At 35.7% G+C, this 16,650-nt stretch overlaps 3 protein-coding genes across 5 annotated transcripts in view; 1 reads left to right on the top strand and 2 right to left on the bottom strand.

Annotated features, from left to right (window-relative positions):
- LOC109836602 (nucleolar complex protein 4 homolog) overlaps window positions 1-12,130 on the bottom strand; it is a 17,581-nt gene extending 5,451 nt beyond the window's left edge. The window contains exons 1-7 of one of the 3 annotated variants that reach the window (XM_020404555.1): window positions 11,658-12,130; window positions 11,483-11,575; window positions 7,775-7,848; window positions 6,240-6,301; window positions 6,041-6,089; window positions 3,973-4,076; window positions 3,175-3,263 (exon numbers count right to left, since the gene is read on the bottom strand). In XM_020404555.1, the coding sequence (XP_020260144.1) occupies window positions 3,175-3,263; window positions 3,973-4,076; window positions 6,041-6,089; window positions 6,240-6,301; window positions 7,775-7,848; window positions 11,483-11,575; window positions 11,658-12,044 (858 nt within the window). In that variant the 5' untranslated portion in view covers window positions 12,045-12,130. The remainder of the gene's footprint in view (window positions 1-3,174; window positions 3,264-3,972; window positions 4,077-6,040; window positions 6,090-6,239; window positions 6,302-7,774; window positions 7,849-11,482; window positions 11,576-11,657) is intronic. The other 2 variants (XM_020404553.1, XM_020404554.1) reach the window with 2 other exon arrangements.
- On the top strand, window positions 12,523-15,181 carry LOC109836601 (pentatricopeptide repeat-containing protein At2g17525, mitochondrial). The gene has a single exon (XM_020404552.1). It carries the CDS (start codon window positions 12,628-12,630, stop codon window positions 14,425-14,427), a length of 1,800 nt encoding a protein of 599 aa, XP_020260141.1. The 5' UTR covers window positions 12,523-12,627; the 3' UTR covers window positions 14,428-15,181.
- Window positions 15,585-16,650, bottom strand: part of LOC109836600 (probable protein phosphatase 2C 47) — a 2,715-nt gene continuing 1,649 nt past the window's right edge. Inside the window, exon 4 of the mRNA XM_020404551.1 lies at window positions 15,585-16,410. Coding sequence (XP_020260140.1) covers window positions 15,852-16,410 — 559 coding nt within the window. The 3' untranslated portion in view covers window positions 15,585-15,851. The remainder of the gene's footprint in view (window positions 16,411-16,650) is intronic.

The raw sequence follows: 16,650 nt of genomic DNA, 5'->3' as shown, positions 1-16,650 counted from the left end.
CATGCCAGCACAAATCTTGAGGCATCTCCTCCTCGGGCTTATGATGTTAGTGGTGGTTTGTGGGCGTTTGGGGCTCGGGGGAAGCCTGGCGAAGGCCGATGAAGGTGGTGGAGATCGACGATGATGACATTTTTCTTTTTCTTTTTTCTTTTTTTTGGCGAGATTTAAATGGATTTTTTTGTTGTGGGATTTGGATAGGGTGGGGAGATTGTGTGGGGATGTGAGTCGTTGGTTGGGAATGATGGACGGTGGAGATTTCGAGGGGATGAGGTTTTGGATACTTCGAGTTGTGGGCTTTTGGTGTCGTTTCTGTTGGTTTTATTTTGGTTAGGGTGAGAAAAGGACACGTAGTTAATTACTGGAATTGTGGACGAACATTTGTGAATGTATACTTGAATATTTTATTTTTTGTCAAATTTCTAGTAGTTAATATAATGATGATGTTACTAATCAATGCTTTTTTATTGTTGAGCATTTTTATATTAGAGACTTGAAAGTTGAAGAAATTGGACAAATAACGGTCTTTTTGATAAGCAGGTACGTTTTTTATTCTTTATAATTATAGTGTTTTGTTAATATTATGTAATTATCAAGGTTATCGATAGCGGATAGCGTCGCGTAGCAGTGAGGCATCGCTAAGGCTATTTCGGGCTATTGCGGTAAAATAACGGTAAAAAACGTAAAGTCAAATAGCGGTCTAATTTAGATATGTATAAATACTTAAAAAAATTAAAGAAAAATCTAAAAAATCTAAAAGTACATATTGGATGATTTAAAGAGATCTTAAACATGAAATAGACATGTAACCATCACGTAATACCGAAGATGACTAGAGGAGTGATTTAAAGAGATCTTAAACATGAAATAGACATGTAACCATCACGTAATACCGAAGATGACTAGAGGAGTCAAAAAGTCATCGTCTTCGAGAAGAATAGACATGTAACCATCACGTAATACCGAAGATGACTAGAGGAGTCAAAAAGTCATCGTCTTCGAGAAGAAGAGCTTAGCGGTGACAGGACTGCCCTAAAAGGAGCTCACGGTGAAGGAGGTGAGAGGAAGTATCAAGGTAGGTGACATAGGCTATGAGAGGTGGCGGGAGTATGCTGAAAATCACAGGAGACGGTGGAATGCAATGGTCAAGGGTTGAGTTTAATTTTAAAAAAATAAGCCTCAAACCGCTTTTAAATAGCAGTCAAAAAACAAATTTCGAATGCAATCGCTTACTATTTACCGTTATGACACACTATTGGTCGCTTTTGCGAACAAACATATTCCATAATATGTCACCGTTATTGTGTGATAGCATAGCGGGCGATAGCGTCGCGGGAAGGGACCGCTAACGCTATTAGCGCCGCTATTGCGGGGCTATTTACCGCTATTTATAACAGTAGTAATTATTACACATCTATTTCATGTTTAGGCATCAAGTATACATTTGTAGAGTTGTATATGATTTTTCTTATTATTTAGAATATTTAAATGTATTTATATTTGACCGCTATTTTGCTATACGCTATTTGCCACTATTTTGTCGCAATAGCCCCAAATAACCTTAGCGGTACCTCGACGCGACGCGACGCTATCCGCTATCAACAACCTTGGTAAAAAAGGACATCCAAGAAATCACAAGCTAAAGGAAATTACTTTGGAGATGCAGAAGTTGTGCTGCAAAAACAAGCATTTTGCGTTGCAATTTGATTTAGCAGCCTAAACATCTAAGTCCATGACTTCATCATCTTTGTTGGAGGTTTTCATTGACTGGTTAGGAAGAAAATATTTCCAAGAGGAAAAATAACCCGAAAAATAACCCATCACTTCACTTGTAATTGTCTGCTGCAAAGACCCTGGCACTATGATTACTGTCCATAATTGGGCCAAGGTCTATAAACCCTCCATACTAATATCTTCAACATGCTAAAAAAATTATATTTATTTTAACCAACTGTTCTGTTATGGAGGCTTAAAATTTCATAGAAAAAACTGAAAGTAAAACATAGCTAAAGCTGAAAGTAAAATATCAGCTAAAGCAAGATGTATCACTAAAAGATGGAAGGGTTGAAAATAGTGATAAATTTATCTTCGACTTCTTGTACCACTTCTTTTATTAAACTTGGTAAAAGATAGTTGCTTCACCAAGTGAGAAGGGACTGAAATTAGACCTATTTTCATTATTCATGGTATAAAAAATGAAGTTAAAACAGGGTTTGCAGAACAAAACATATTATACAACTTAGTTGCCATATTATGTAGCAAATCATATACGAACATATATTATGATAGCCCACCTACAATGAAGTCAGCTTTACATTATCCACCAATCTCTTTTGATTTCTTGATGTGCATATTATCCTATAAAAGACTTTGGTTTTGTTAGTTTCTCATAATGTCCTATAAAAGTGTTCACACAAAAATTCGGTGCTCAAAGATATCTAACAGATCTCTCAATATTAGTGGATATCATGAAATAATAGTTTGGACTAGAAAAGAAGTATCAGAAACGAATGTATGTGGGTCCCCAGAAGATTTGCAGGTCAGCGTTTTTAAATCAGAGTGCTAATTCATCGTCTACAGAACAAAGTAACCGGCTATATGGCCTAAAGAATATTATACATTTTTAACAAATAATATAGTGAAAGTGCTAAAGTTATGAGAGAATAAGAGAATGCTTAACAACAAAATAATTTATAATGAATTCGGACACATGGAGAAAGCGAACTGATCAGAATATGCTTCTAAGGACCAAGCAAAGGCTTATCTATCTTCGTTAGGTGATAGAATTTTAGACTTCACTAATATGCGACATGGAATACATAAGAAATTGACTTCCTGCACAGCAAATAGATCAATGAACGTCCTAATTTACATCAATGATAAAATCCACTTGAATCTTGCAGACTTGTACAAAGAGTGATGGTGAAGAGCAGGATACTGCAGCAACAGGAACAGAACACAACTCTACATCTCCACGTATGCATGCAAACATAAACAAAGTGCATGTGTGCATCAATATGCCTAGGAGCAGGACGCTGGAGGAACAGGAACAGACACAACTCCATGTATGCATGCAAACATGAACAAAATGCAAATTTTTTTAAAAGGTCTAATGTACACACATATAACTTCTGAAACTTAAAAAAAGGTAAGATGAAGACGGTACTGTCAACTTACTTCACTGTGCATACCCTTTGGTTTTTGGGACTTTGAATTGCCAGACAAGGGGTCGGAAGATGCCTTTTCTGCTTCTTTTGGTGAGATACCTGGATAACATTAAAAGTGCATTCGTCAAACCGCAATGATGTTTGCCACATAAAACCAATGATGTGAAGTCAATGGAAGGGAATACAATATTCTAAAAGTGATATTTGAATGCAAATCTCTGAAAGTGAAATGGCCATAAAAGAACGGAATCTTGGGAGTTGAAGTGGTAATCAAGGAAATAGAGGGTTTACAGTGGTCTATAGACATCACTAGCCAGTCAATGCCGTCATTCTTCACCTAAAGATGTAACTTGCAAGTAGCGTCGGAAACGAACCGAGTAATTAATAATCAGTTCGTTAATTGTTCATCGAGTTATTTAATTCTATTCAATTTCATAGTTCGTTTAACAATAAACAAACAATTTTTTGTATTCAGTAGCTTATTTTCACATGACAATATAAAAATGACATAAAGCTCAACTCAAAGAAATCGCAGGTTGAAAGAAAAGATTTCAGTAAAGGAAAAAAACACAAAGCACCTGAATGTTGAATGAAGAAAAGACGTTGCATCTATTGTAGCATAGATATAAAATGACCACATCAATGTTTCATTCTCATTCACTGCAACAGGCATTACTAAGTCATAATAAACAAGATAGAAGAAAGTATCCATGATGTTGTATATCAAAAGTGCCTAATATGTTATTAGATGTGCTACACATGAGAAGTAAAAATATTATCATAGTAATTGTAAAAGACTGATACTTACCCAACTGGCTCCACATCTCATATGTTGGTTCTTTATCGGTCGACTCCATAGGCGGGATGTGTGATAATATATAGTAAATTATGCGAACAGCAGTCTCCATTCTGCTACATAAGAAAGATATTTAATGGAAAAACAAGATCATTACTCGCAATGTTGAAATAAATGACCAACTTTAATGAACATAGGCAACAATGATACTAATGAAATAATATAACATATTAAAATTTGAGACTCAATAAGAATTTATCAACAGATATGATCTAAATCTGTATAATAAACTATACAACTTCTCTCAGATAATTAACCAGGACAAAACTTTTGCAAGACAAAACTTTTGCAACAAGATTAAGGTGTATGGTGCCATGGAAAATCATATCCTCATAGTTTGCTCACTTTAAAACCTATAAATCAGCATCTAAATTGTTTCTCAAGCCAGTCTAACAGTTCTTTATTTCAGAGATATGAAAAAAGTTGCTCATTCAATCGCATCCAGTCAAGCTCTCAATAGTCTAAGAATCTAAATATTCAAGCCAAACCACTTCAGTTGAAAGAGTAAGACCAACTCATACATTATCCCATCAATGTGTGTATGCACATACACGCACGCGCACATACACATGCACACAGGGAAAGATATAACATTTGAAAGATCCATGATTAAAACTGCTCTTGTTGACCTTTCTAGAACAGTGTTTCAAAAATATGCTAGGTAATTGCTCAGAGTCCGCCGGGTGCCTAAAGTCGTCAAGGATGTAGCACAGACTAGGATTTATCTAATTATTGAATAAAGGTTCTTAATTACAGTTCTCAGCGATGGTCCCTGTAACTTTATAACCAACATCCAGTTAGTATAAGACTATCTGTAATCCAACTGCAAACTAAAAACTATAAATTATTAACACATATTCATCATCAGCGTATTGTCCAACATAATAACTGAACTCAGAAGTTGTTTAATAGTCTCAGTGAATGTAAAATCTGTTGATTATCCAATTAGCAGATATCAATTTTTCTAGAATAATTTATTAAGTTTCATGTTTAGAAACTTGGCAAGTGTCTGCCTCGGATGCAATGGGTTTATTAGATTCCCAATCATCCACCTTCAGCTACATAATTCCTGGTATAGTTAACAGCTTATACACAGCCCTTACTCTTAAGATTTCAGAGAATGCTCGAAGCAGTAAGATCCTCTCTTTATTATTCAGACTTCCAAATATCAAATAATCTGTATTTTTATCGCCAAATGCATAGCATCTAATCAAACTTCTACAAAATCCAAACTCAACCCGACTCTAACCATCTAATGAATGGTTCAGGCAAGTCAGATTTAAATAACCTACATGATTGTACCTGGAATTGTTGGGTTTGGATATTTGGCCTAGCAGGTTCAATCGTTCAGGTAAAACTTGACCTGATCCACCACCCCAGCCCTGCCACTTTCAGGAAACCTAAATAGGCCAGCCCCAGAAATCTAGCTTCAACGAAGACTTAGCCCACCCTTACTACCAAGCACCTCAACAATCGATACCCAGAACTACAGAAAGCATGACATATATAGGAGTATCTAGTAAGCCACTTGTGTCTAATTATTCCCTAAGACGACGCTTAAGTGATCAACATGAGAAAGCTGAAACTTGCCTCAAAAAAGAAAAGAAAAAACAAACGAGAGAATATAAGAGGGGAAATAGTGGAAACAGCAAAGCTTCCTAGGCGGAAGTCAGGATGTCTCCAAGTCAGAATGCCTTCTAACAGTGACAGCTGCACTGGTGGAAGCAGATGAGAGACAGCAAAATTTATTCTTTTTCTTTCTCCTCTCTATATTCTTCCGTTTCTTTTGTATATCGAAGTCGGGCATATGATCACATGCAATAGTCACTTATGGGCTCAAAATTTGCCATACTTCACAAATGGGACCAAATTCAGAAGTAGATAAATAGCAATGTTAATTAACAATGTTGGTGATACTGAAAATATATGCAAGTCAGGCATTATCAAAAAGTATGAATGTATATAGTTGTACGTAAGTCAAAGAGAAGAAATTATTCTTCCAGTAAATTCTTAAGCTTACCTAGACTCAGATAGCTCTCCTTTAGTCTGTGAGTCCTCTTTTTGGCAGTCTAATCCAGGGAAAAAAAGGGACACATATCTTAGAATATGAATTAACATAAATTTCGGATAGGAAAATTTGCCAAGGACAACCACCAAAAGAGTTTTAAAAAAGCAATAGTGAAATCTAACAAAAGTCACATGAAAAGTGAAATAGTTACCGGCCATATGTCTTGAGTTAGAATCATTAGCAACCTTATACAGACTTGTATAGGTGAAATAACTGCACAAAGAGGAAAAATTAAGAACGTATGATAGTAACTATCCATGTATACCACTAATTCATTAGAGGTACCAACATTAGAAGTCATTAGGTTCAGGTACACAAAGAAAAACTTAAAACCCAGAGGAAAGATTACAGAAGATAATGATAAGTAAGAATAAACATCTATAGACTTTGGTCGTATGTAGTCCATTTGAAACAATTATATAAAGGGGATTAACTTAATATAAAAGAAAAAAACTAACTTTTGCAATCAGTTTACAGAAAAATAGTTTAAAAAAGAAGAGTATCTGCAAGAAGTAAGAGTCTGCAATCTGCATTCACAAAAAACACTGTAAAAGTGTAATGAATCAAAAGTTCTAAATTCTAGATCGGTAAAGGTTTGTACAAAAAGAGGTATAGTAAGATATTCATAAAGAACTATAATATAGTATAACGTACAAGCAAAATGCTTTTGGTTTCTATGCAAACAATCTCATTGCAGCTCTTCTTTGAAAAATCCACCAGTAAGAGAATTCATTGATGAACAAAAAGGGAAACACATGTGCACCCTAGTGCATGTACAAATAATATGAAGCCCAGATAACCACATACTTCATTTTATTGTTCTTTTTCCCAGAAACTGCTAGAGCTTATTTATTGTTTGTCACAAGTTACAGCATGCAAAGATCTCGATCTCTATGCTTCTCCCATTAAGAAGCAATAGCAGAAGCAAAAACAGAGCATGGAAAGCAATCGATTTCATCCCTTTAAATGCACTTGTATATTGATCTTAATTTAAAGTAGTTTAATGCTTTGCTCTGGATGCAACATATGGCAAAGCTTACATTTTACTAAATGAAGTTGACTTGTGTTGATTTGTGCTAATATGAAAAGTTAACGGTTACTCGTTTGAGGTTGAGAACAATGAATTTTGGTTTTAAAGATTTGAACCAAAAGATCAATGGATGATATATGTTGAGATGGAAGGTTATGGAATATAGAAGTTTATGCAAAAGATAATCATTTTAGGTAGATAACGATTATGAGTGGTTATAAGGAGCAGATAATGTTTAGCTCAAAGGTTAATTCTTGACCCAACATCATTTGAAAACTGACAGAGTTAAGAACATATTAACATAATGGAGCAACAAGGATGAGAAAATTAGCTACATTTTGCATTTCTTATCCTGAGTTATGTGACAATAAAGATATCTGAGTAGTATAAATGATATAGATTCTTAGAGATAACATATGGCATAACTATTTGGATTTGTCGAAGTTTTAAAAAAAACTGTACCCTCACTGATAGTATAGAAACTACAAATGAGGCCGTTTTGTAGATTTTCATGCTGATGACTCCAATAAGTCTAGAAGTATTCATGACATTACAGCATGGGACTATTGAGCTTTATGAGGTCAACATACTTACACTGCCTACCAGAAACTAAGTTCACATATGGATTAATTCAAGAGGAGAAAAACAGTACATACCGAACATCAAGATATTTGAAATACTTTGATGCAAGCAAATCAATCAAAGAATCAACTGAGGATGTATTACGAACCTGCATTACACGAAGTATTGTAAGAAAGAAAATATGAGGTATGCTCATCGGAATAAAAGAGGTAAAACGCTATCTACCGCTTGTAATGCAATCTGAAAAATGAACTGTGAAACCCTTAGAACTAAAAAAGATCCAAATGAAAAGGATGCAGTAACGAGACTTTAGTCATACAAAAACTAAATTAGTAATTGGAAATCCCTTTCTAAGTTTATAATATTTTGGACTACTAGCAACTCTGTATAATGACAAAGAAAGACCTATATGTAGTCAAAATCTTAGGCTCATTAGGACAGTAAGCTATACTCGATTTTTAGGTGTAATTTGACACCGAAGTATAACACCAAATGGGTAAAGAGCAGGTGAGAAACACTGGATCAAAATAAAAATGTTAGTTATACCTCATATACTGAATTTCTCATGCCATTATAATTGTATTTTCATGCAATAAGCTACAACATGTTTCACAAGGTGTTGCTTATATCCTATATCGGGATCGTTCTTGTAACCAATTTGCTTTTACCTCGAAGGCATAGATTTTCTCAGATCCAAACTTCAGAGAGCCCTAATACGATTTCTAAATGGTACCTAAAAGCTTGTGGCTCTTATCCAGCATAGGCGCAGACCCAGTTCTATTTCAGTACTAGTTTTTACACACGTGCAATGCACGTGATTTAATACCATGATTAAGTATTTTTGACAGTTTGTGCTCATTTTTTTCTTTAAACTCTTACATCCCGATTAATTTTTTATGTTTGTTTAAATAGGATACACCTAATTTAAATTTTCATGTTGATATTTGAATTGACAAAAAACAAATATAATTTAAAAATAATTTGAATTTTTATATTATTTTTGACCGATATGAAACTAAGCTTTATTTGAGAAAGTATAGTATTGTAAAGTGAAAATATTAAAATAGTGTTATACAAGGAAGGTGAATATTTAAAACCAATATGGCAAAATGATTGATTTAAAGTATGTTAAAACGATGCAAAAGAGAATATGAAGTTTATTCCTAATCATTGATAGACTTCAAAAAAAATATAAATTAAAGATTAATGCTGATCTAGTATACTTTTATATGATAAAAACATCCACATAAGAATATAAAAGTACTAAAAAAAATTCATGAAACTCCCTTCTAAAGATTCCTAATTTCACTCAAAATAATTAAACTATTCTATAAAATATTCATAAAATATTGTTTTTATTTCTTCTATTTTATTTTTTATTGAGTTAAGATCAATCCTTCTTCAGGTTTATCATTTATCATTTCTCGGACAATTCTAGAGTATTGTCTTCATCATCTACATCAATTGTGACATCAGGCTAATTTTGTATTTTTTATGCTATTATCTTTCCTAGGCTCGTTAATTTTTTATCATCTCATTTAACTTTACAAAGAAGTCAAATGTACTTATGATGTTCAACACAAACTGCTCAAAATATAGACTTTGATTTTTTTTCTATTTCAATGAGAATAAATATTAATTTCATATATATAAAATTCTTTGTGTTCCTAATTTATTACTTAAATAAATTAGAAGCTATCTCTTTATTTTCCTCTAAAATGAATTCTTCTGATGTGCATCCAATAAGAATTTCTGTTATTTCAATAATATTACCTTTGCTCTATCCCTGTCATTTTCCATAAAGATCTAAACTAAATACCTGCATTATTCATTACCAATTTCTCTTAGATTATAATATTAATATTTAATTTGAAGAACACAGTATGGAATTTATGAATACTTACTAATTTTTCTTATGTCTTCCATGGAGATTTTTTCTTTGATTAGGATAAAGTTATTAAATTATTTTTTAATGTAACTCATTCAGTGCTTCATTAATAGATATGTCTTATGTTAATGCCAATTCAAGTGATTCATTGACGTTTTCTGAATTTTAGATTTATTTCCATCACTTTCCCATTTGCAATGGAAATAACTCAATTCTTTTAAAGTTATCTCTAAATATTCTAATAGTTTCTCCATATGTAATTCCTTGTATTCTTTTACCCTATAAATATTATTAACGTCAAAGATTAAAGTTTCTAAATTAAAATCAATTAATGCTAAGGTATAATATTATAGTGTTTTATCATTTCTATGGATTTAAACATCTATCAATTAATGTTATGAATGTATTTTGGCTACCCCAACTTATTACTAAAATTATATGAAATTACTTTAATTTATATAGTGCCGATAATTTTTAATCTATAATATTTTTAAAATTTTTATCCATTAACCAGATGTTTTTAATCAATTCTTATTGTTTTTGTTTACCAGTATCTACTTAGACTGTTCTTAGATGCTGAAAATGGATAGTAAATCCCTAAATTAGAAATTTTAATATATATATACATATATATATTCTTAGATGCTGAAAATGGATAGTAAATCCCTAAATTAGAAATTTTAATATATATATACATATATATATATATACGAAAAATACCAAACAATTACACTTTTCTTTGCCAAGTTTTAAAATTTTAGCCCATTTTTGTGGTTTTGAACTTTGAGGGTGTGATTAATAATTTTTAAAATTTTAAAAGAGTTTTTTAAAAAAATTACTTTTAAGTTTGGTAGTTGTAAATTCTATGTTTCATGTGTTGGTGGTAATTTTTTAAATGTTAGTATATTTTTTGTAACTCTAAAATTTTGAGGGTGTCTTTTGCAATTATTAAAACTATAGATTAATTTTGAAAAATATAAAAATTTCAGCGGTCTACCAATCGACGAATTTGATGTGTGCTAGTTAAAATTTTTAAAAATTTAAAGTTTTTTTTTACGATTTTTAATTTTTGAAGGAGTTTTTTAAAAATTTTGAGGTTAATTTTGGCAAATTTTATTTTTTTAGGTGTCTAAGGGGTGTTGTTTGTAAGTTTTAAAATTTTAGAATTTTAATGTGCTTGTCTGTAATTTAAACTTTTGAGGGTGTTTTTATAATTTTTGAGACATTGAGGTGTTAACTGTAAATTTTAAATTCTTTGCAAACTGATGTTAATTTTTTAATTTCATGTTTTTTATTTTAAGTTTTGAGACATTGGGATGATTTTTATAATTTTGAACTTTTCAGGGTCTTTTCTGCAATTTTAAAACTTTTTATGGTTTTTTTTACAATACTTCATGTATTATAATATGTTATTTACTTGTAATTTCTTTATCTTAACAAGCTAATATCATTTTTATGTTTTATATATTTTATTAATATTAGTTTTTTTAAATTGTTAAGCTAAACATGGTTCACATAGGATTAGGATAAGATATGATTATGATTAGGATAGATTAAGATATAAATAAAATATTCAAAATAGTGAAGGGTAATATTGACCATTGAAAATTAGAATTTGATTATAGATAAGGTAGTTCAAACTATAAAGGGATATATTTGTCTAAAAAAGATTTTCCGAACTCGTGCTTTTAAAGAGAGTATATATATGATATGATATGATTTACCAGGCAGAAGACCTCTTGTTTTGCTTTGCACTATTCCCAAATGGTGTATGACATTGAATGAGCTACATTCTTTCCGGTAAAACTAATTGTATTCCTCCTAACTTCAGCATGTTTAATACCGCCAGGAACCTACCAAAATAGTGGATTACTGAACAAAAAATAAAACTTACAATGGAGTGAAGAAGCCGATGGTAGATAGCAGACTGAAACTTCCCATCTTTCCCCAGCTTCACAAAATCCATAATTGCATCCAATGCCACATCCTGGAACAGATAACAAAGAGCAACTCCATTAAATTCACCTACATCACGCCCAAAGAAACCAGTTTAGTGAAAAGATTCTAACTTTAAGCGCCTCTTCAGATCGAGAATCAACCGCAGTCTCAATCAACGAGTTCACGAACTCGTCGAATCTCGCGCGAAGCCAAGCTTTGTAAACCAACTCCGGATCCTTCTCTTTACTCGGATCCGCCAAGGTTTTCGAAGGGATTTCATTTACGAGGGGGACGAAGAAGGATTGGAGCGATATTAGGGCTTCGAGAGAGAATTTGAGGGGTGAAGAAGGGGAAAGAACCGAGAGAAGGGTTGGGAGGTTGTTGATGTGAGCTCTTGAGGAGAGGAGCTGGCTCCCTAGGGTTTTGACCTCCTTTAGGGTTAGGGTTTCTGAGGTTTTGGTTTTTTTAGGGTTTTGGTGGCGTTTCTTCTTCTTTGTTTCTTGGATTGATGATGCCATGGATGAGGAGCAAAGAGGCGACGATGAGAAAAGGAGGCGGCTTCGCTTGGGGTTTTGTATGGGTTTGGTCTGGCTTCAAGTTCTCGACTGGCTTATTTTTAGATAAGCCCTGATACTTTTCTATATTTGATACAGGGTCTTGTGTGGTCTACACACTTATAGGAACGTGAGAGTTCGGGCCCCGGGTAGAGAGAAGGAAAGCTTAAGGGCTTGTTTGGATTGAGGGTAATGGGAGTGAGGGGAAGGGAGGGGAACCATTCACCTCCATTCACCTTGTTTGGGAACACTTAGGAGGTTAAGTTAATTCACCCTAGTTCCCCTTGGTTCACCCTCTAATAGTATAAAAATTGTTACCCCCCAAATTGGGGTGTAACCAAGGGGAAGGGAACTCCCTTCCCTTCCCTTCACTCAGTTTCCCTTAACTTCCCTTCACCCCCTACAAATCCAAACATGCCCTAAACTTCTCAGCCATGAGCGGAGAAGGGTGGGGAATGAGATCGGTCCTTTCTACGAGGGCGTTTCTATAAAATCTGCACTCTTTTTGCAGCCCTGGCTTGCGCGCTCTCTCTCGACAAAAGCCGCAATGCCAAAGTTCTCCAAATCCCTCTCCAAAATCAAATCTCTCTCTTCCTCCTCTCCTTCAACCCCAGCCCACGATCAAATCCCTCACCTCGCCCTTCGCCCAAAACCCCCATCGTCAAAACCCCCCCAAACCCTCAGATGGGCCTCAAAGCCCAGCCCACCGACCCTCGGCCCCCAAATCCTCTCCCTCATCTCCTCCAACAACCTCCAAGAAGCCCACCGCCTCCTCCTCTCCTCCCCTCACCCCCCGCCAGAGCCCGCCCTCCTCCCCCTCATCCGGGCCTTCGGCCGGGCCCACCGGCCCGACGCAGCCATCAGACTCCTCGGCCTCTTCCCCCCTCAGAACCCACCCTCCCTCAGAGTCCTCAACTCAATCCTCAACGTCCTCGTCGAGGAAGACATCGACCTGGCCCGCAAGTTCTTTCGGAAGGGGATGAGCGTTCGAGACGAGCACACGTTTGGGATCCTCATGAAGGGTCTCTGCGGCGCCAATAGGATTCAAGAGGCGTTCAAGCTGTTGAAGCTGATGAAGTCTTCGGCGAGCTTGAAGCCGAATTCGGTAATCTACAACACTTTGATTCATGGGTTATGTAGAAATGGGGGTGTCGGAAGGGGTAGGAGCTTAATGGGTGAAATGGACGAGGTTTCAGATGTTACGTTCCATATTTTGATATCTGCTTATTGCAAAGAGGATAATTTGGTCCAGGCTCTCGTTATGCTAGAGAAGTGCTTTGATTCCGGGTTTGTGCCCGATAAGATAACGGTTACGAAGGTTGTGGATGTTTTGTGCGGGCACGGGCGTGCAATGGAGGCGGTGGAGTTGTTGGAGAGAGTGGAGAGCAAAGGGGGGGTCGTCGATGTTGTGAGTTATAATAGCTTGGTTAAGGGTTTTTGTAGGATGGAGAAGCCCGAGGTTGGTCGAAGGGTATTGAAGGAGATGGAGAGGAAAGGATGCCTTGCAAATGTGCATACTTATAATGCGCTGATATCGGGGTTTTGTGATTCGGGTAAAGTGGATTCGGGTATGGATTTGTTTAGAGAGATGGGGATGGTTGGGGTTTCTCCGGATTTTGAGACGTTTGATCTGTTGATTCGAGGTTTTTGTCTGGAGGGGAGGGTTGAAGATGGACTGAGAATTTTGGATATGATGGAAGAAACGAGAGGGTATGAGAGTAGGGTTAGTCCTTATAATAGTCTCTTGTATGGTTTTTACAAAGAGAATAGGTTGGAAGAAGGTTATGAGTTTCTTAAGAAGATGGAGAGTTTGTTTCCTAGAGTTGTTGGTAGGAGCTTGAGGATTTTGGGATTTTGCGAAGAGGGTAAAATTGGAGAAGGGAAAATTATTTTTGATCAGATGGTTAATGAAGGGGATATCCCGAGCGTATTTGTATATGTTAGCTTGATCGTAGGGCTTAGCATTGGAGGGAATGTTCGTGAAGCTTTTGGTTTGATGAATGAGATGGTGGAGAGAGGATATTTTCCTATGGTTTCAACGTTTAATGCTTTGATTCATGGATTTTGTGAGGAGGGAAATTTTAGAAGTTCATTGAAGTTGTTAGATGAGATGGTTAGTAGGAGATGTTCGCCTACCACTGAAAGTTATAATCCTTTGATTTGTTCTCTTTGTAAACAAGGGGATGAAGGAAGGGCATATAATTTCCTTGTGCAAATGGTGGAAAGGGGTATAGTTCCTGATAGTTTTACATGGAGCTGCTTCCTCGTGAACGAAAGATTTGAGATGAAACTCGAAAGCACAACTCGGGCGATGGATGCTTTATGCAATAATTATACAGATGATTGAACGATTTTGTTGAAGTACTTGGTACATACTGTGTACCACACGTCGCTTGTTGTGTCGCCAATGTCTGAATTTGAAGCTGCTTCACCCTTTGGACATGCTGATTGGTTTGGTTACCCTCTTGCTTTTATACCTTGGGGTATGGAAAGCCCTGGTAGGTGTTAATGTTGAAGATTTGTGTATGTCAACGTTTTATGACTGAGAGTCTATCAGAGCTCTAGATTGACAAATTGAGTGATGGGGAGGCCACAAGTTGACTCATGGGAAAGCGGTAGAGGATGGACCATATTAGTTTGCTCAAACAGATTATTAAGATGCAAAGGTCCGAAGTTCCTCAAAGGGTGAAATGGAGAGGAGCGATATCTTTCCTAATGTGCACAAAAACAATGCATTTGTCTCTAGGTTTTGTGATTAGAAGAAAATGGAGTATTGTGCGCTTTGGAGAATGCTGGTGATTGCTCCAGATTTTGAAGCATCCTATATGTAAATTAGACAATTTTGATTGAACTCGAAGTTTGAGGACTGACTGAAGATTTTGTGCTTAATACAAGCAAAGGGAGGGGACAAAGTTTAATCCTTGTGAAAGTATATCAAGTATGGGGAGAGCTTTCTCCTGGTATTTTTATGGGAACTTGAGAATTTTGTGAATTCTGAATATTTGTGAATATTTGTGAAGCCCTTTTGATTTGATGAACTGATGCAATGGCGAAAAGTTGTTGTTTTCTTGTTCTTCAATAAATGAGTTGTATTTCATGGAGATTGTGAATACTGGCATTATTTGCTCAATGATTTGATGATGTCTATGCACTAAAACCAGACGGAATGGTCTTCTTTTTGTACAAATTGTATAATTGATTTCATGATATTTATAGGAGATTAATGCCATCTCCAGCTCCCTTTCATGCATTGAAGAAGTCGATCAAACAGTGGTCTTTGGATGGTTGAAAATAAGAACGAGAAGTCGAGTGCGAATTTGAAAATTTTCCCCCTATTAGACTGTATATGTATCCATTAGTTTGGACGCATAAGGTTTCTTCTGGTTTATAGGGCAACACACTAGTCAACATTATAAAGTGACTCATCAACCTCTGTTTACCCCCTAATATTTCCATTGATTGATACCATTGAAGCTCAAGTTACCAAAAAGAGTGTATGCTATATGATGATAACTATCACAAGCATTCAATTCTCATATAAGACAAGCTATTTGAACTCAACATACATGATTGAGCATTACATTTTCATACAAGGCAAATAATTTGAACTCAAAACATACATGATTAACCTATACCTTGCAAAAATCACACGCTGCATCTTTATTCCAAAAAGAGGATCAAATGCTAGAAAACCCCGATTTCTTTTGCAAACTACATTGAATAGATGAACTTCCAAATGTTGAAAGCCCACGTACATAAAAAAAAAGAAAATTAGACATGAGTATCTAAAGCCCCCTTGAGCAAATGCAAGCCCTCCAAAGAAATGCTTCTCCTAACTCGGGTTTTTGGGATCTCAATATGAGGGGGTGGATCAGGTGAGAAGCAAACAACCACCACAGTTAAATTATCACAAGTGTTTCTCTTGAGCGCTTCTTGAACTAATTCCCTTGAGCACCTCTCAGGGTCATTGTGAGCCATGAGTTCTTTCCTCACTATAGTAACAGCACACTGGCTACTCATCACATCCCAAAGCCCATCACAGCCCATAATCAAGAACTCGTCTTCCTCTGTGAGTATTGTTTCTTGGAGTTCAGGCTCGGCGCTTAAAGGGCACTGAGAGCCTTTGGGCCCCTTCATGTGCCAATCACCCAGGGCTCTGGCTACTGAAAGCTGACCATTGAGATAACCGTCGTAGATAATTCCACCAAGTTTCTCGATTCGTAGCCTTTCGGTGTTGCAATTTGGTTTGTGGTCTCTGGAAAGCTCAACGGCTCGGCCACGCTTTCCCAGTACAGCTCGGCAGTCGCCTGCATTGGCAATTAGCATAGTCCTGAAATTGCAGTAAGTGGGAGGTTATGACCTGATTTGGTGGAAATTTTGGTTAAGTAACAGCATGAAATTTGTCAATTTTGTTAAAAAAAATGCTGTACTTCAATATTAAGTTATGAGATAAATTACCAGCGGCTGGAAAATTCAGAAATCTAAAAGAAGTACAAAATGAAGGGAATGGATAGGCAGATTATTCATGAATGCGTCAAAAGGAAACAGAATAGAGCAACACCAGAGAAGA

This window comes from Asparagus officinalis, chromosome 4 (genome assembly GCF_001876935.1).
Source record: "Asparagus officinalis chromosome 4, Aspof.V1, whole genome shotgun sequence".
NCBI lineage: Eukaryota > Viridiplantae > Streptophyta > Magnoliopsida > Asparagales > Asparagaceae > Asparagus > Asparagus officinalis.
This window is presented reverse-complemented; position numbering and strand designations above follow the sequence as displayed.

Excerpts from the sequence above, each read along its gene's own strand:
- LOC109836601 (XM_020404552.1), top strand. The coding sequence starts at position 12,628 with ATGCCAAAGTTCTCCAAATCCCTCTCCAAAATCAAATCTCTCTCTTCC.